Consider the following 21,466-nt stretch of genomic DNA (forward strand, 5'->3'; position numbering starts at 1 on the left):
TGGATGGGATTGATAGTAAAGTGTCAGTTTTTGCTGATGACACCAAACTATGTAGGATATTAAAAACTGACCTTGATAGTATAATATTACAAAAAGATCTGGATAAGATGTCAGAATGGGCAGATACTTGGCAAATGAGATTTAATGTTGATAAATGTAAAGTAATGCACCTAGGACGGAGTAATCCTATAGCTGCGTATACATTAAATGGAAGTAAACTCGGGACTACAGAACAGGAGAAGGACTTGGGTATTCTCATTACAAATAAGCTGAGCAGCAGCACTCAATGTCAAGCAGCAGCTGCTAAAGCAAACAAGATTCTAGGGTGTATAAAAAGAGAGATTAGATCCCGTGATCCCTACGTATTGTTACCCCTCTATAAATCACTTGTAAGGCCACATCTGGAATACGGGATCCAGTTTTGGGCTCCACATTTTAAAAAGGACATTCAGAAGTTAGAGTCAGTTCAAAGGCGGGCGACTAGACTACTACAAGGAATGGAAGGCCTCCCATATGACGACAGGTTGAAAAAGTTAGATATGTTTAGCTTAGAAAAAAGACGTCTCAGAGGAGATCTCATTTATATGTATAAATACATGTGTGGTCAATATAAAGGACTGGCACATGACTTATTTCTTCCGAAGACAATACTAAGGACCAGGGGGCACTCACTGCGAGTGGAAGAAAAGCGATTCCGACAGCTAAATAGGAAAGGGTTCTTTACAGTTAGAGCAGTCAGACTGTGGAATACACTACCACAAGAGGTAGTAATGGCAGATACTATAACAGCTTTCAAAAAAGGGCTGGATGATTTCCTCAGTGCACACAACATTGTTGGTTATAAATGACTTAGTGACCAAATGTAGAACTGGTGGAGGAAGGTTGAACTAGATGGACCTAGGTCTTTTTTCAACCTTAGTAACTATGTAACTATGTAACGTGGGCACATAGCCTTACAGTTGAAAAGGTGAGGAAATCTGCAGGGTCTTAAAGAGAAACGGATAAACCCCAAGCAGGAAAAAAGGGAACGTCAGCGAGCAGTTTGTGTAGCCAAATGCTGCAACCTTCTACAGGCAGAAATTACAGTACTGTCAAGCATAACACCTGTGACACGGATAGGAGAAAGAATAAACAAAGTGAAGCATGAAGCAATTAAGGGGTTATTCCCCAAATAGCAAATTATATCTTATCCAAAGGAAAGGGGATAACTTGCTGGTTACTACTGTTGGAACTCCTAGTGATCGAAAGAACAGTGGTCTGCACCATACTAAAACTCCCCTCTATTCTGTATCTATAGGACGGCTCATAACAGCGCTCAGCTAGATCTGGTAGTCCCATGGATAATGAATGGAGCACAGTCGCGCAATTCATTCCGAAGACCAACTGAGTGCAGCACTTGCCCCATAGAGAATGAATGGTGCAGTAGTGCGCACAATCAACCATTACTCTATTTACACATTGCTCTTCAGAGGTCCAGTGCCCAATATCGGTCATTCCCAGCAGTCATCTCTACAGCAATCAGGTTATCCCCTCCCATGGATAATGTATAGCTTTGAAACTTAGTCCAACCCCTTTGAAGGCTTTTTCGATCAGTGGCCACACCTAATTCAAAGTTTAGGGGAATTCTGACAGCTGACTCCTATTAATCATTGCATGATGGCATACTGTAGGGATATTCCACCACATTTTGTGATGGAAAGAATATTGGAACTGTATACAGCATATTATGGAGTTGTGAGATACCGCTGCCCCTAGATTATGGGAATGCTCTTCCAGCTACTGCATCACTATATTAAGCCGTGACCATCACTATATGATCATCATGAATATCAGCTACAACATAAGCCACTGAATTCTTTCTAATTAGTATACAATATAAGGCCTCTTTCACACGTCCGTGTCTCCGGTACGTGTTTGGTCCTTTTCCTCACGTACCGGAGACACGGGCACACGTAGACCCATTAAAATCAATGGGTCTGCGCCCACGTGCGGGTTCTGCCATGAACTGTGTGTATGTGTGGAGCATACGTGTGCCTGTGTGCTCCACACGTCAACATGTCCGTTTTTCTCTGGCATCACGGGTGTCACACGGAACGCAAACGGACCACACGGAGGTGTTCCGTTTGACACGCGCCGGAGAAAACACACGTGTTTGAGAAAATAAAAAAAAACTTTACTCACCTTCTCCAGCCCTCCTGTCTCTGCCGTTGCTGTCACTTGCTTCCGACCGCTGCTCACTATGCTTATTGAATATTCACTTCACTGTGGCCGAAAGCTGCAGCAGTGGTGAGTCGGCAGGACCGAAGATCAGCACCACGGACAGCAACGCCAGGGACAGGTGAGCAGAAAGTTCCCGTTCTCCGTGTGTTATCACGGATAACACACAGAGAACACACGTAGGCCATAAACACAGCTCACGGCGGGCAAAACGCACCTCTGACACGTCCGTGAAAAACGTGCGTGGTTTTTCACGAACGTGTGAAAGAGGCCCAATACTGGTTTAGAATCATGGTATAGAATCATGTCATGTCATCAAACACTTATTCCCTTCACTTCCTTGCAATTTTTCCATTTTTTTTTCATTTTAGTTTTTTCCTCATTCATTTTATCATGTGATGCACTGGAAAGCGGGGGGAAAAAATCCAAGTGCCTTGAAATTGCAAAAAAAAAAAGTGCGATTCAAAAATTGTTTTTTGGAGTTTTTTGTTTAAATTGTTCATTGTATGGTAAAATTGACCAGGCTATGTGATTCTCCAGGTCAGTACGAGTACACAGATACCAAACATTTTGTGAACTTTTGTAAGAAAAAAAATTTGCTTGTGCCACCATTTTCCGTGTGGCTGTGTGAGGGTATATTTTTATGTGCCGAGAACACGTTTTTACAGATACCATTTTAGGATCGAAACAATGTTTTGACGGCCTTTTGTTGCATTTTATTGCAATGTTGCGGCGTTCAAAAAAACATAATTCTGGCATTTTGATTTTTTTTCTTATTATACTGTTTACCAATGGGATTAATTTATTTTATATTTTACAAACACAACAATACCAAATATGTGTACAATGGAACCTTGGTTTATGAGAACAATTCGTTCTGGGAGTGTGCTTATAAACCAAGTTACTCGTCTAGCAAAGCAAAATTTCCCATAGGAAATAATGGAAGCTCAGACAATTCGTTCCACAACTTGTGCAATGTCCCATCCTGATCCCCTATTGTGCCATTCCACACACGCACAAACACGGGCAAACACACACATATTATGCTCACCTTACCCTCCGTTCCCTCGCCAGCCTCCTGGTTCTTGTAGTCCACAGGTATATGTATCTGGTAACCATCGTGACGATGCAGGAGCTTCCGCTGTCAATGTCATACGCAGGAGCCGCTTGCCTCTGATTGGTCAGCGTGCTGCCTCCATCGTCGCTACGGTTACCCGATACACATACTGTACCTGCGGACTACAAGAACAAGGAGGCCGCCAACAGAACGCAGGGTAAGGTGAGCATAATATGTGTGTTTTTGTGTGTGTTTGTGCGTGTTTGTGCAGACTGCAAGAACAGGTCAGAGTGCGGTGAAAGTACGGAACCGGAAGTGTGTGCGGTGAGTATTTGCTCGTACAGCAAAGATTGCTCGTAAACTGAGTTACAAATTTACAGCAAGCTTTGCTCGTATTACGAAATACTCGCACACCAAGTTACTCGTAAACCGAGGTTCCACTGTATTTTTAATTTTTATTTTTAATGGGGCAAAAGGTGCGTGATTTGAACATTTTTGTTTTTTTTTTGTTTTATTTTTCATATTTTTAAAAACTTTTTTATCCGTTTAGGGACTTGAAGCTGGAATTATCCTATCTCTTGTGCAGTACATAGCGGTACATCAGCACCACTATGTATAGCTAAAATAATGATATCCTATAAACGCCAGTTACAAGCTGGCTTTCACAGGAGGATCGTAATGACAGACACAGGAATCTTCAGCAGATTGGGTCATGGCAACCCATCGGCACCCTGCGATCACTTCACGAGTGTGCTGATAGGAGCATGGATTGACGCGATCCCTATCAACGTGTGTTGAATGCCAATGTCAGAGAGTGACAGCAGTTTTTAACAGGTTAACAGCCGCAGGCGGCGCTCCGATCCACTTGCGGTTGTTAGAGGCACATGATGGCTGATAAAATCAGCCGTCATATACAGGGAAAGATGCAGGCTCGGCATTTGAGCCCACGTCAAAGGTAGGGACACTACCTTTGATGTACATGTATGTCAAAGGCAAAGTGGTTAACCTGCAGATATGGGGTTAATCTGCAGGTTAATATCATTTCGAAGCAATGCGGCCACTTACCTGAGAGCCCCGTAGGCAGGAGAAAATTATTTTTGTTGCACATGGCAGCCTCCGGCTTTCATTCATAGAGGCGTGGTTTCAATTACCACTCAGTACATAGTGAGCGGTGGCTGTAACCACACCCCCGCCACTGACAGCCAGCTCAACACTGATGCATTGTAGAGCTGGCCATCGATCAGTACTGGGGCAAGGTAACAGCCGCCGCTCACTATGTTTTTAGCAGTGCCTCTATGACTGAAAGTCAGGGGCTGTAGGATGGAATAAAGTTAAAGGGAACCTGTCAGGTGCACTATGCACCCAGAACCATGAGCAGTTCTGGGTGCATATTGCTAATCCCTGCCTAACCATCCCTGTATACACTAGCATAAATAAAGACAGCTTTAGAAAAATGATTTATAAAGATCCTTTATGATATGCTAATGAACTCAGGGACTAGTCGCAAAAACGTTAGTTACTTCTCTCGTTCCGCCCTCTTAGCACGCCCACAGGGGTGTGCTAGCATGCTATTCAATGCCCATTGCCTAGCGTCATCACCAGCGGTGACGTGCGTATCTGTATGGTTGCGCCTAAAATGTGTATGCTACTTTAGGTTAGTGGGCATGACCAGCCTAGTTGGTTATCGTGACAATGTTTCCTCTTGTCCACTATAATCTATTATAAACAACTCCATGCCCACGTGGACTTAGAAAAAGAATGTTTATTCCATCTGGAAAACATCGGGCTGCATTGTGAACACGCCCCCTATATCACATGACAAACTACATTATACCTGGGAGGAGCCCGTACATTCTAGCATCTATTGTACCTGTATCCATTGTCACCGCTCTTTTTAACACCAAGCACTTCCGGTCATGCGCAGTATGAAGCCTGGTGTACACGTCTCGGCATCAGAGAAGTCTAGTGCACATGACCGGAAGTGTCAGGACTTCGGAACAGTTGTGTTAGCGAACACAGGTACACACATCACAGCTGGTGTTGCTGCATTGAATAGTATGTTAGCACGCCCCTGTGGGTGTACCAACATATTAAGGCCCGTTTCACACGTCAGTGAAAAACACTGACGTTCTTCACTTACGGGTAAAACACGCACATGTCCCTCCGTGTTCCACGTCACATGTGGGTTGTCCATGTGCAATCCGTGATTGAAAATGGACATTACTCACCTGCCTTCGCTCCTGCTCTCCATTGTGCTGAACTCCTCGGCTCTGCAGCGTCTGCCTACCGCTCTCTGCAGCTACTTCCGGGTCGTCTGTTCCTGCTTTCATGAATATTCATGAGCCGGGCAGGAGCTGCAGAGAGCGGAGGCTGCACAGTGCGTTGCTGACAAGGTGAGTTGAAAATGTTTATTATTTTATAGTGTTTTTCTGGTACGTGTTTCACGGATCACACACGGATCACACCATAGTGTGGTCCGTGGGTCATCAGTGATGCCAATAAAAAACGGACTTGTCTCCGTGCAGAATCACGGACACACGTGTACCCTGCACAGAGACACGTTCAGTGAAAAATCACTGATGTGTGAGCAGACCCATTGATTATAATGGGTCTGCATATGTCAGTGATTCTGGTATGTATAAAAAAAAGCACAACCGTACCAGAATCACTGACGTGTGAAGGGGACCTAAGACAGCTGAATGAGCACAGGAACTAACGCCGTTTCGACTAGTCCCTGTGCTCATTAGCATTTTATAAAAGATCTTTAGAAATACTTCTTCTAAAGATCTCTTTATCTATGCTACTAGATACAGGGACTGTAAGGCAGGGATTAGCAATATGCACCCAAAACTGCTTGTAGTTCTGGGTGCATATTGCACCTGATAGGTTCCCCCTAATTTCTTCCCGGCAGCTGGGCACCCATGGTGGTGGCTACAACTCTTCAGAACGCTGTAAATAAAAACACAGAGATCACCCAGGCTTTGGTGTTGTGGCAATGTAATAGTGTGTAAAAGGACAGGAAGGGGTAAACAGCTTGTTATTTATTCCAAGTAGCTTTAATGCAGCAATTTGCCTAATTCTCTGTAGCATGTTTATTAAAAGTTCTACAATTAAACTTTACAGTTGAACTTGTAGAAATCAGGGAGCCATCTGTTTGATTATTATCTATAATAAACTTTCTTTTCAGGGGTCTTCATGATCCGCCACAGAAACCAGACAAAGCTACCAACCATTTTTCCAAAGACCAAACGATGGACAGAAAGAATAGTGAGATGACTGAGAAGATACTACACCTTGCCCTGGAGATTATCTACTTGTTGACTGGAGAAGTGAGAAATTTTGTTTCTTGATGTTGTATACAAACTTAAAGGAGTACTCCCAGTAATTTATTTTGTTTGCTGACCTTGTCTTAGGCTCTTAGGCTCCCTTTCACACGTCCGTGAAAACACTGAAATTTTGCACGGACTGCGTTGAAGGTGCGTATGGCCATTCGTGGGCTGTGATTGGCACACTAGTGTTCACTGTTTGCTATCTGTGATAGTACACAGAGAGCAGGAACTTTTTACTCACCTGTCTTTGGCGCTGCTGTTTCCGGCACTGCTGCTTCTGGGTCCATGGTACAATGAATATGCACGAGCTTAATGAGCGGCCTGGAAGCAAGTCACAGCAGCACCGAAGACAGCAGGGCTGGAGACAGGCGAGTATAGAAAATAATTTTATTTCAAAGACACGTGTTTTCTCTCAAACGAGCCACACTGATGTCACACAGATCACATCAATGTGCGGGCAGTATGACCTTAGTGCTGCCGGAGAAAAACGGACTTGTTATTGTGCGGAACACACGGAGACGTGTCTGGCACACAGACACATGTCCGAGAGAAAACATAGATGTGTGCGCAGACTCCTGGATTTGAATGGGTTTGTGTAAGTCCATGTCTCCAGTACGTATGAAAACGGACATCATATGTACCGGAATCACGGACATGTGAAGGGGGCCTAAATGTATATATAATATAGTGTGTGTCAATATACTCAATTATCACTGCCTTCCCCGATTTCCAGCCCACTCCAGCCCTATTCTCACTCACGTGTCTTCTATTCCGACTTGCTGGATCATACTGGGGTTTATTTGTATGGGCTTTGCCAATGTAAGCCTATGGAACAATAGAACAAGGCTACATAGGCTTTCACTCTGAGGCGGGCTTTACACGCTGCGACATCGCTAGCAATTGCTAGCGATGTCGAGCGCGATAGCACCCGCCCCCGTTGTACATGCGATATCTGGTGCTTGCTGCCGTAGCGAACATTATCGCTACGGCAGCTTCACATGCACATACCTGGTCGGCGACGTCGCTGTGACCGCCGAACAATCCCTCCTTCAAGGCGTCACAGCGACGTCACCGCGACGTCAATAAGCGGCCAGCCAATAAAAGCGGAGGGGCGGAGATGAGCGGGACATAACATCCTGCCCACCTTCTTACTTCCGCATTGCCGGTGGACGCAGGTAAGGAGATGTTTGTCGTTCCTGCGGTTTCACACACAGCGATGTGTGGTGCTGCAGGAACGACAAACAACATCGTATCTGCAGCAGTAACGGCATTATGGAAATGAACAACGTGACACAGATCAGCGATTTTTTACGCTTTTGCGCTCGTTCATCATCGCACCTAGGATTTACACATTGCGATGTCTCTACCGGCGCCCAATGTGCGTCACTAACGACGTGACCCCGACAATATATCGGTAGCGAAGTCGCATCGTGTAAAGCCCGCCTTAAAGTATCTTCGGCACACACAGTAATCCCAGTGAGATCCGGGAAGTCAGAATAGAAAGCACATGACTTAGGGCCGCTATACACACTGCGACATCGCTAGCAATATGTGGTGATCGCTGCCGTAGCGAACATTATCGCTACGGCAGCGTCACTCGCACATACCTGTTCTGCGACGTCGCTATGACTGCCGAACAATCCCTCCCTCAAGGGGGAGGTGCGTTCGGCGTCACCGCAACGTCACTAAGCGGCCGACCAATAGAAGCGGAGGGGTGGAGATGAGCGGGATGTAACATCCCGCCCACCTCCTTCGTTCCTCATTGCCGGCAGACGCAGGTAAGGTGAGGTTCCTCGTTCCTGCGGTGTCACACATAGCGATGTGTGCTGACGCAGGAATGACGAACAACATCGTACCTGCAGCTGGAACGATAATTAGTAATAGACCCCCATGTCACCGATTAGCGATTTTGAACGTTTTTGCAACGATTCAAAATCGCTTATAGGTGTCACACGCAACGACATTACTAAAGCGGCCGGATGTGCGTCACAAATTCCGTGACCCCAACGAGATCGCTTGAGCGATGTCATAGCGTGTAAAGCGGCCTTTAGAAGAGGACTGGAGCAGCTCTGGAAACCAGGAAAAATATTGACTGGTGAGTATATTAACACATTTGCAATAAATAACACACACATTTACACAGATTACGGTAAGTATTTTAACACATTTGCAATATAACATACACATTTACAAAGATTTAGCTGACAAAAAAAAAGTAGATTGTTTCTTTAAAGGGTTATGCGGGTGTCACACGGTACGATATATCTGGCGATATGTTGTCAGGGTCACGTCGTTAGTGACGCACATCCGGCATTGTCAGAAATATCGTACCGTGTGACGCCTATGAACGAGCAGAAATACTCACCTTCTCGTTCATCGTTGACACATCGTTCATGTTCATAATCTCGTTCCTCCTTCTGTGCTCCGGTTGTTTGTCGCTCCCGTGGCAGCACACATCGCTCCGTGTGACACCCCGGGAGCGAGGAACACAGCTTACCTGCGTCCCGCCGGCAATGCGGAAGGAAGGAGGTGGGCGGGATGTTTACGTCCCGCTCATCTCCGCCCCTCCGCTTCTATTGGCCGGCTGCCGTGTGACGTCGCTGTGACGCCGAACGTCCCTCCCCCTTCAGGAAGTGGATGTTCGCCGCCCACAGCGACGTCGCCTGGGAGGTAAGTACGTGTGACTGGGGGTTAACGACTTTGTGCGCCACGGGCAACTAATTGCCCGTGACGCACAAACGACGGGGGTGGGTGCGATCGCTTATGCGATCGCACGATTTATCGTCCCGTGTGACGCCCGCATTATTCTCAAGTTCGTCTCATGAGCAGTTGAGAACAATTTCATGTCCTAAAGGCCCCGTTAAACACAACAACATCGCTAATGAGATATCGCTGTGGTCATGGAATTCGTGACACACATCAGGCGTCGTTGGCTACGTCGTTGCGTGTGACACCTACGAGCGACAGCTAACGAAAAAGGGAAAAATCGTTGATTGTTGACACATCGTTCCTTTCCAAAATATCGTTGCTCATTTTGGACGCAGGTTGTTCGTCGTTCCTAAAGCAACACACATCGCTACGTGTGACACCCTGGGAACGACGAACAACAGCGTTACTGCGTCCTACGGCAACGAGGTGGGAGTGACGTTAATGCAGCTGCTCTCCGCCCCTCTGCTTCTATTGGTGGGCCGCTGTGTGACGTCGCTGTGACGCCGCATGAACCTCCCCCTTAAAAAAGAGTTTGTTCACCGGCCACAGCGACGTCAGTAGGAAGGTATGTTGGTGTGACGCGTACGAGCGATATTGTTCGCCACGGGCAGCGATTTGCCCGTGACGCACGCACGACGGGGGCGGGTGCGATCACCTGCGTGTAAAGACTCTTTACTTATTGGTTTCTGTCAGGGCGGGCTCTCATTCATGAGTGACAGTTCTGGTGATAGCACTTGTGGTTGTAGTACAAATGTGCTACTGTGCTGTCACCACAAGTGAATATAATGCAAAGTACAATGTACTTTGTACTTCTTCCTACCAACAGGAAAGAGAGGAGCAGGAGATCAAGAGATACTGTAAGCTGCATCTGAAGGCTTAAGGCCCAGTCACACACAGAGATAAATCTTTGGCAGATCTGTGGTTGCAGTGAAATCATGGACATATTGTTCCATTTGTACACAGCCACAAACCTGGCACTGATTGTCCACAACTTCACTGCAACCACAGATCTACCACAGATCTGCCGCAGATTTATCTCTGTGTGTGACAGGGCCTTTAGAAGCGATGTACTGCAGACCAAGGTCATATAAAGAGGCACACTTCATATGGAAGCTGTATACAGGGACTAGGGAGCAATGCCTTACTCATAGAGGCTGTATACAGAAGGTGGGTCGTGTACTGCATATGACCCGCAACACACATCCGCTTAATTTGTATGTGTGCGTTACGTATTTGCATGTACCGGACACATGTACACACGGAGACCCATGTTAATCAATGGTAGATCAAGGAAGTAGTCCCGGCACACAGTGTATGAGAAAATTAGGACAAATCCAGGTATAATATGCTTGAACAAGGTTTCTTTATTTTCCACCAAAATTACTGTGATGCCCAACGTTGCGGCTCACGCAGGAGCCTTCACCAGGGGCCAAGAGTACTAAGACAAACATGATATGAGAAAAACAAACAGAAAAAAATTTTTTACAATTTGCATCATGACATTCCATCAGGAGAGAACATGAAAATAACCTATTTGGGAATGAGAAAGTGATAGGAGACTATTGTCGTGGTGTGAGGTGTGAGACAAAAGGATATAACCGCTAGGGATGAAAAAGGAAGAAGAGGGATCTAAAGATATACAAGAAGAAGAAAAGAGACAAGGAAGGAGGAAAGAAAGAGAAAGGAAGGAGGGGAAGGACTATAAGAGAGGAGAGGGAAGCATAGGAAGAAGAGAAAGGTATGAAGTAGTCAAGAGGAAAAATTGCATAGGGGACATACCCAAGGTAAATGGTTGTTAAGAGATCTTATAGGTGCATCAGGACCTGAGAGCAGGAGGAAAAATCTGGGAAGAGGAAAAGAAGAAAAGGAGATGCACAAAATGTTATATGTGTTAAAACAGGGGAAGAAAAAGGAAGCATAGTAGTAGAACCATGATTGACTTACTTAGAAGAGTTAATTCAAGGAATACTTCGGTAGAGGAAAAAGTTGCTACATGTGGAGCAGACAAGGAGGGCGCCTAGTATGGAGACATATGGAGAGTATGGAGACATATGGAGAGTATAAGCGGAATAAGTTAGAGAGACAACAGTGATGTGAAAATAAAGGGGTTGGGGGGGGGGGAAGGGGGGAAATTATATTAGTAACGGATACGTACCAATAAGAGGCTGGCATACAATGTGAAGGGGCTCACACGTTAAGTTGTGGTATAAGATGATTACTGCCAATTAAAACTATTGTCAGTAAAAGGAAATTTACTATAAAGATATAGCAGGAATACGGGGATGGAGAGTAGAAAATACATACCAATAAGACACTGTTGTATATGTACTTGAATTATTAATCATATGTAATATGATGAAAGGATTGCCAAGGTAACATCAGTGGTACTAGAAGAGGAGAATAATAATAAGCGTGATGGTATGTAGGTGACGGAAAAAAACAAGGAGAGGATAGGAACATACCTAAAAGCGCTAGGATGAAGGTGAGAGCACCAGGGAAATACCTGCAATGTCATCAAGATATAGAGTAGGTCATATGGAGGAATAAGCAAGGAAAGCGTAAAGCAGCATAGAGGAGACATCTTACCTAAAGCGGCATGGTGATGATATCAGTGTGTGGAGGGAGCCCGGGGACTGTGAGGAGGGTGAGCCTCTATATACCGGCTTATGTTCGTCCATTGGTGGGAGTGAGAATCACCGTTTCCAGGTGTGGGGGTAGCCCGTGGGTGAGCGCGTGACGCGCAACACCCGCCCCGCCCCCCGATGGGCGGAGCGTGGGCGGACGGTGCGCGCCAGGCACTCACACACAGGAGAGGCAGTGAAGACATGCGGGCGTGTGCGTGACGCACGGCAACCGCCACGCCCCCCAGTAGGTGGGACATCGGCGGGCGGCGCGCGCCCGGCACACACACACAGTGTGATATGTGACTGTGGAAATGACGTATGGGCGTGAGCGTGACGCGCGGCAGCCGCCACGCCCCCGAGGGCGGGGCATAGGAGGGAGACACGCGCCAGGCACACACCCACAGTGTGTAATGAATCGGGGATAAGTACATGACGTAGATATGACGTGCCTACGCATGCGCGTTGCACAGTATCCTTTCAACGCTCCAGTGTATAGAGCGCAGATGGACGGCATGGAACGGACGCATGCGCTGTGCAATAGAATCAAAAGTGCACAGGATTATACAGAGCTACTCCTTGTAGATAAGGAATCCTTGGTGAGACAGATAGGCAGCTGTGGAGCGTGTTGAAGCGGAAGACGGCCAGAGTGCATATTATAAGGCATGTGGAGGTGTTCTAGGACATCTAAAGAAAGGGGATAGAAAATATCATTAAAAACATAAGTAAAATCACATACATGGAAATATATGAGTAATATACTATATAGGTGCTAACATCTCTAATATCTCAGACAACTGAGTCAACCATTAAGATCTAGAGAACATCCCTATGGTGTCAAAACATGATACAGTATGCCATACTGGGGGGAACATGATACGAAATACATTAAAGTGGGGTCATATAGGACAATGAGGCAAAGTATCGAAAATCTCAAAGTACACCAATAATAAAAGGTACAAGGACAAATCAATACCGTAATGTCAAGGATAAGTACCATAGGTACGATAGGACTCCTGTAGAACCTCATAAAACATACAAAATACCATTAGGAGCAGATTTTAACAAACAATTTCATATTCCCTATTGAGCCCCAAGGGCTCCAGGGTTTTAAGTGTGTGGATCCAGAAGGCTTCTCGCTGTTTGAGTCTCTGGATCCGATTGCCACCTCTGCGTATCGGGGGGGCATGTTCAATGACCTGGTACCGCAACTGGGCTATTGAGTGGTTGTGTGAAATAAAGTGAGAAGGGATGGGTAGTAGGGTTTGTTGACAGCGAATGGTGGATTTATGCTTACTTATGCGGTCTCGGATATGTTGGGTCGTCTCCCCAACATACCCGAGACCGCACGGGCACTTAATGAGATAGATGACATATGTAGAGTCGCATGTGTAAAGACCCTTGATGGGGAAACGTTGACCAGTATGTGGGTGAGTGAAGGTATTGCCCTTAGTCACATTTGAACATTGTGTACAGCCTAGACAGGGGAAGGTTCCATTCCTCTGTGTGGTCAAGGTGGACTGGAAGTGAGAGGGTTTGGAAGAGCCAATATCGGCTCTTACCAAATGATCTCTCAGATTTTTAGATTTCTTATGACAGAAGAGTGGAGGATGGCTGAATTCAGGAATAGATGGATAGGACCGGGAAAGTAAGGGCCAATGTTGGCGGATGATATTCCGAACGGGTGTCTTAAAAGGATGGTATGTTGACACAAAGGGGATCCTCGTAGGCATAACGGGTCTAGGGATATTATCAGTAGATAATACATTACGGGATATATGTGATGGGTAACCACGTTCCTGAAATTTCAAGCTCATTTCAGCATGACGAGTATTTCTGGTCTCCGGGTCAGATACAATGCGGGCAATCCTATGATGTTGAGAAAGGGGTAAAGAATTTTTCATGTGTTTCGGATGACTACTAGTGTAGTGTAAGAGGCTGTTCCGGTCAGTTTGCTTGGTATATAGGTCAGTGGTTATATGCCCGTCTGTGTCCAGTATTACGGTGGTATCCAGGAAGTTGATAGACCTGGGATCATGATGTAATGTGAAAGTAAGGGTAGGGATACAATCATTCAGAGAGTCAAAGAATGCAAGTAGATTAGGAAGCTCACCATGCCAAATGACAAACACGTCATCGATGTACCGTTTCCAAGACAGTACGTGAGACTGAAATAGTGGAGAGTGGTAGACATGACGTTCCTCGAACCAGGCCATGAATATGTTGGCATATGGAGGTGCCACATTTGACCCCATCGCAGTACCTTTCCGCTGGATGTAGTACTGGTCACCAAATAAGAAAAAATTGTGTTCCAATACAATGCGTAGGAGGTCTTGGCAGAACGTGTGTTGCTGCTCAGAAAAAGGGCTGTAACGCTCGAGGAACCAGTTAACAGCCTCTATACCAAGATGGTGTTCAATGCTGGTATAGAGGCCGTTAACATCCATTGTCACCAGTAGGCAATTGGTGGGTAGTGTTCCTAAGGTATGAACATGGGATAAGAACTCTGTGGTGTCCCTAAGGTATGAGGTAATGGAAGGAACCAGAGGGGACAAAATTTTGTCGAGAGTGATGGCCAGAGGGGAGAGAATAGAATCGGTGGATGCTACGATGGGTCGTCCTGGAGGGCGGGTCAAATTTTTGTGGATCTTGGGTAAGATATAGAAGACTGGTGTGATAGGATTGATCTTGTGGAGATACTCAGCTAGCTTTTTATCGATACTGCCAATCTGTAAATGATAGTTGACAGTGTTGGTGATGATACTACATATGTTGGAAGTAGGATCTCGTGTGATCGGGGTATAGGTATTCACATCACTTAGCTGGCGAGTAATCTCAGAGAGATTGTAGGCTTTGTCCAAGACCACTATGGCCCCGCCCTTATCCGCAGGTTTGATGATTATATGTGGATTATTCTTTAGACTAAAGATTGCACGTGTCTCGTCAGGTGTGCAATTGTGTTTAAGGCGGAATGTGCCTTTGTGTATTTTATCCACGATATGGTTAATATCATTAGAGACCAAGGAAATATATGTCTCCACTGGATGGTGATTTTTGGGTGGAGAGAACGTACTAGGAATGCGTAGACCTAAACCCTTAAGATAGAAGGTATCGGAGGACACAGGATTACTGGTGTCTATGGGATTAGGTTGTAGATTATCGAAGTGCACCTTAAGACGGAGGTTCCTAAAAAATCTCCTTGTCTCCTGATCTAAGGTAAAAGAATCGAAGGATGGAGTGGGACAGAACGATAAGCCCTTCTGGAGGACTGATGACTCACTGGGGGACAAGGTGTAGGAAGAGATATTGAAGACCAAATTGGTCTTACCTGTGAGCGAGTCGTCACGGTTCTCGGGACGAACTCCCTTGCTCCGCCGCGTTTTCCTTTTTGCGGTCGTCGCTGACCTAAAAAAAGAGAAGAGTGAGCTTGATTCTGCTCGCTGTCCGAGCTGTTTGACGAAGTGTAATGTCCAGGGTAAGATGGACGTCTTGGATAGGTGTAGCTGGATGAACGCCATGTGTAGACTTGGTTCTTAACGTAGTCCTCTTGGTCCCGTTGGAATTTCGATCGTTTGCGTATTTGTAGATTTTTACGAAATTCAAGAATCGTGGATTCGGTTTTGGTTTTAATAGACGAGAACTCTGTAGATGAGAGGGTATTCTGTAGTTGTTGTTCAATGGTGGTAATGTTGGCACCAATTACATTAATCTCCTTCTCTAAGAACTCTATGGTTAGTAGTATAAGGTCCATTGAGCATTTGTTTAGAATGCTCTCATATTTGTCGCAATAAGAGGTGTTGTCCGAAAAAAGGGTCGGTCGTAGGGGAATACGAAGTCCGCGAGGGATCCTCTTCGCCCTATGGTACTCGGCTAGAGTGATGTAATGTAGTTCCAGGGCAGTGTGTCGGCGTAATTCTTTCTCGTAGTCCTTGCTTCGAATCTCCTCAGTGGGAGTCACAAGAAATTGGTTAGATACATGCACTTTGGATAATATAGCGGAAGTATCAACATCGTTATATGAGAACGTAGAAAACGACATATCCGAAGGAGGGATAGAACGGCAGGAGCAACAACCAAAAAATCAATAGACACAGAGGAGGATAAGTTGTGCTCAGCTGCTATAATCCTGGTGCTCGGGAGAAAAAAATAGTCAATCAAGGAAGTAGTCCCGGCACACAGTGTATGAGAAAATTAGGACAAATCCAGGTATAATATGCTTGAACAAGGTTTCTTTATTTTCCACCAAAATTACTGTGATGCCCAACGTTGCGGCTCACGCAGGAGCCTTCACCAGGGGCCAAGAGTACTAAGACAAACATGATTAATCTAGGACTTATTGGCAGCTATGGGCTGCCAATAACTCCTTATTACCCCGATTTGCCAACGCACCAGGGCAAATTGGGAAGAGCCGGGTACAGTCCCTGAACTGTCGCATATAATGTATGCGGCAATTCTGGGCGGCTGCTGACTGATATTGTTAGGCTGGGGGGCTCCTCATAACGTGGGGCTCCCCATTCTGAGAATACCAGCCTTCAGCTGTATGGCTTTATCTGGCTGGTATTAAAATGGGGGGGGACCGCACGCCGTTTTTTTAAATTATTTATTTATTTTACTGCACAGTATAGACACGCCCACCGGCTGCTGTGATTGGGTGCAGTGAGACAGCTGTCACTCAGCGTGGGGGGTGTGTCTGACTGCAACCAATCATAGTCGCCGGTGGGTGGGGAAAGCAGGGAATACGAGATTGATTAATGAGCGGCCGGCATTTTCAAAGTAATTATTGCCACGTATTCTCTGCACAGCTGTTCCTCGCCACGCTGGTGATCGGGGAGCGGTAAGTATGAGAGAGGGCTGCTAACTTCAGTCACTCGGGGGATTAGCGGTCACTAGTGAATCCTTCACAGGTGACCGCTAATCAGTACGCGGCACACAGACAGAGCCGCGGCATGACAATGAAGTCGGGTGAAGTTCACCCGAGGTCATTCTCATCGCACAACTCTGTCTGCTGTCAGCCAACATGTATCAACGACATTGTGCAACACACAAACGGACATTCCACACGGACATTCCACGTACTCATACATGGGCATTTTACACACAAACACGGACATTTTACACGTACGTACACACGGCTCGCATACGCCATCACACGGATGCCATACGTACCGGAGAAACGCCCCAAAAAAACGGAACACGGACCCGAAAAACGGACCGTGTGATACGGACGTTTTTTTTGCGGAAGTGTGTTTTAGGTCTATGAAGGCTGTGTCCTGAGTCTGAGTTATGTACTCCATTTGGAGACTGTATAAACTATAAAGAATATTTATAAAGAGGCTGAAGAGCATGTACTGCATATGGAGGCTGCATCATATACTGCATATAGAGGCTTTATTCAGAGGATCAGTTGCCTACTGAATATGAAGGCTGTTTACAGAAACTGGTTCATATACTGCATTTGGAGGTTGTATACAGAGGCATGGTCGTGTACTGCATATAGAGGCTACAAACAGAGGCTGTTGTATGTACTGCATATAGAGGCTGTATCCTGAGGCTTGGTCTTGTACTGCATATGGAGGTTATTTACAAAGGCTGGATCATATACTGCATATGGAGGCTGTATACAGAGGCTGGGTTGTGTATACTTGAAGAATAAGAAGAGGTTGGCGCTAACCAGGTATAAAATCAGTCCTTTATTTCATATAGTTAAAAGTTGTTGGAAAGGAGCATGCGGGGTGCTGTGGACGAGGCTGGGTCATTTACTGCATATGGAGGCTGCAAACAGAAGCTGGTGTATTTACTGCATATGGAGGCTATGAACCGATGTCGTGTACGGGATATGCAGGCTGTATACAGGGGCTTAGGATCATGTACTGCATATGGAGGCTGAGTTGCATACTGCATAAGGAGGTTCAGAAGCACGTACTGCATATGGAGAGTATATCCAGATGCTAAGTAGCATGTACTGGATATGGAGGCTATATACAGGGGCTGAGGAGCATGTACTGCATATAGAGGCTGTATATAGAGGCTTGGTAGGGTACTGCTAATGGAGGCTATATACAAATGCAGGGTCGTGTACTGCATATGAAATCTGTGTCCTGAGGCTGGGTTGTGTACTGCATATGAAGGCGTTATAAAGAGGCTGAGGAGCATGTACTTCATATCAAGACTGTATACAGAGGCTGAGGATCATGTAGTGCATATAGAAGCTGTATACATAGGCTGGGTCATGTACTGCTTAAAGGGGTGGTTCACCCATTTTTTTTATTTTCTCTATGAGTTCCACGTACCATTATAGGCGTTTTCTTCATTGGCTTCTATTTCCAGTTCTGGCACTGAGCGGCGCTATCCTGCACGCTCATTGTCGGTCACATGACCCCCTGGTGCTGTGGCCGCTAGTATCCTCTTACGTCCCGTCTCTCAAACTTGACGGGTACGTCAGAGGATGCTGGCGCCACTCACACTGATTGACAGGGCTGTGGGCGGTGACTACCGCACGTCACAGCCCAGCATCGAGGGGAGGATCCGGAGGATGGCACAGTGTGGAGCGGTGAAGACAGCATCCGGCAGATGGTGAGGCACGGGGCGCAAGTGTGGAGTACAGGGGGGTTCTTCAGCTGAAATCCCCCCTGTCACGTAAGTATATGAGCTCACTCTCCACCCGCCCGCTCTGCTGCGATGTCAGGAGAGCGGGCGGTGTCGGGCGGTGTGATCATGTGCTCCTCCCACCAGCACTACAGGACGCAGCAAGACACTGACAAGCTGGTGACATGCAGCACCGCATGTGTCAGAGCAGAGCATTTCACCGCTCTGCTTTGTCACCTGTCCTGCTGCATGGGACCAACTGTCTCCACTCTGTCCCCTGCACCACAAGTCACAGAGTGGAGCAAGTTGGTGACAGAGCACCTCTCCCCCCCTCTCTTTCCTCCCCCTCTCTTTCCCCCCTCTCTTCTCTCCCCCGACTCTCTTCTCCCCCCTCTTTTCCCTCCCTCTCGCTCTCTCTCTTTTCCCTCCCTCTCGCTCTCTCTTTTTCCTCCCTCTCGCTCTCTCTTTTCCCTCCCTCTCGCTCTCTCTCTTTTCCCTCCCTCTCACTCTCTCTCTTTTCCCTCGCTCTCTTTTCCCTCGCTCTCTTTTCCCTCGCTCTCTCTCTTTTCCCTCGCTCTCTCTCTCTTTTCCCTCGCTCTTTCTCTCTTTTCCCTTGCTCTCTCTCTCTTTTCCCTCGCTCTCTCTCTTTTCCCTCGCTCTCTCTCTTTTCCCTCTCGCTCTCTCTCTTTTCCCTCTCGCTCTCTCCTGGCATGGTCAGTACAGAAATCTCTCGATCGTGGAGGGGTGAGAGGGAGTAATAAACATGGAGTCCCTACTGTGTCTGTGTATTTATTTCTAATAAAGTATTTTTCTCTGTGTGATGTCTTTTTTTTTTATAACCCTTTATTGGAGATTCTTAATGGCCAGGTAAAACTTGGCCTGACATTAAGAATCTCGGGCTTTATACCAGCTGGTAATACATAACTGGTATTAACCCCTTATTACCCAGCGTGCCACCTGCCACCAGGGCCACTGGAAGAGTTGGATACAGCGCCAGAAGATGGCGCTTCTATGAAAGCGCCATTTTCTGGGGCGGCTGTGGACTGCAATTCTCAGCGGGGGGCCCAGAAAGCTTGGGCCACCCTGTGCTGCGGATTCCAATCCCCAGCTGCCTAGTTGTACCTGGCTGAACACAAAAAAATGAGCGAAGCCCACGTCATTTATTTTTTTTTAATTATTCATGAAATTTAAGAAATAATTTAAAAAAAAGGGCTTCCCTATATTTTTGGTTCCCAGCTGGGTACAAATAGGCAGCTGGGGGTTGGGGGCAGCCGGTAGCTGCCTGCTGTACCTGGCTAGCGTACAAAAAATATGGCGAAACCCACGTCATTTTTTTTAAAAAAAGTTTTTAGGCAAAAACCTTTAGTAAAAAAAAAAAAAAAAGGCTTCCCTGGATTTTACATTGCCAGTGAAGGTAACACCAAGCAGTGGGGGTTAGCAGCCAGTAGCTGCTTGGGTTACCCTTAGCAATAGAAAATGCAGCGGGAGCCCACACTTTTTTTTTTACCCCTAACCCTAGGGTTAGGGTTATGTGATTGTTTTTTTGTTGTTTTTTTTTTGTTTTGTTTTTTTTACTGAATTTAAAAAAAAAAGAAAAAATCGACATGGGCTTCGCCCATTGAGCACCAGAGCATTTTACTGCTCACTCATGCCTACTCCTGACCACAGCGCCAGCAGAACAAGTAATCAGATGACTCCAGTGTCGGCCGATTACTTGTTCTGTGTCCCCCAGCATCCATCGCAGCTTGTGTGGGCTGTGAGGTCACCTGAGTTCAGTCCAGCACTGGAGTCAGCTGATCTGAACTCAGCTGAACTCCAGCCCGCACACGCTGCGATGGATGCAGGGGGACACAGAACAAGTAAGGTATAAGCCACACGGCGAGAAAAATAGTGCGAGTGGAGGGCGATAAAACATCTCATTCCATTCGGACCAATATTAGCCTGTGTGTCAGCACACATGAGCGATTATTTTCTCAGCCCTAATTGGACCGAGAAAACAATCGCAGCATGGTGCAATTGTAATGCAAGACTCTTTCTTTTTCACCCATTCAAGTGTATGGGGTGATAGAAAAATCGCACTGCACTTGCGGTACATCGGTGTACCGCAAGTGCAGAGCGAGAATCGCAATAGCCGACTACGGAGGAGAGAGGGAGAGAAATCCCTCCCACCCCTCCTCAGTGCTGGCCCTCCCCTCCTGAGTGCCGGACCGCCCCCCGCAGCTGAGGTCTGCTCGCAGAGTCGGACCTCAGTCGCAGGGACACACGCATGACACTCAGCTCTCTGTACTGAGCGTGAGCCGAGTGTAATGCGAGGGGATCGCAGTAATCCCCGTGTGGTCCCAGCCTAATCGGCCGTCACTTGAGTCAGCTGATCTGAACTTGGCTGAACTCCTGTACACACAGCCCGCACACGGTCACATGTGATCGGCAGCAGGCAGTGACTGCTGTTAAGGCTACATTCACATGACCGTTCCGTTTTTGCGGGCCGCAAAAAAACGGTCCTTTTTTTTTCACGGATGCATCCATGTGGCGGCCGTGTGACATCCGTGTGCCTTCCGTTTTTTTTTGCGGACCGCAAAAAACAGAGGCAGCAAGAAAGATAAATAGATGAGTAGATATAGAGATGGATAGATAGATATAGAGACAGAGAGATAGAGGGATGAATGAATAAATGAATGAATAGAGGGATGGATAGATAGATAGATAGATAGATGAGAAAGACATATATAATGTCCCACCTCCCTGCATTTTCTAAGCTGGCACCCTCTTGTGACTTTCATGTGGCACTAAGGTGCTTAGCCTTGTATTTAGCCAAAAAATAAATAAATAATAAAAACAAATGACATGCGGTCCCCCTATCTTTTGTAGCCAGCTAGGGTAAAGCAAACGTCTGCAGCCTGCAAACCACAGCTGGCAGCTTCACCTTGGCTGGTAATCCAAAACAAACA

General features: G+C 46.4%; 1 protein-coding gene across 1 annotated transcript in view; it reads left to right on the forward strand.

Moving 5' to 3' along the window:
- The window catches only part of LOC142311196 (uncharacterized), a 69,367-nt gene that overhangs the window by 31,182 nt on the left and 16,719 nt on the right, over positions 1–21,466 (forward strand). Inside the window, exon 2 of the mRNA XM_075349389.1 lies at positions 6,462–6,603. Coding sequence (XP_075205504.1) covers positions 6,462–6,603 — 142 coding nt within the window. The remainder of the gene's footprint in view (positions 1–6,461; positions 6,604–21,466) is intronic.

This window comes from Anomaloglossus baeobatrachus, chromosome 5 (assembly GCF_048569485.1).
Source record: "Anomaloglossus baeobatrachus isolate aAnoBae1 chromosome 5, aAnoBae1.hap1, whole genome shotgun sequence".
Lineage (NCBI taxonomy): Eukaryota > Metazoa > Chordata > Amphibia > Anura > Aromobatidae > Anomaloglossus > Anomaloglossus baeobatrachus.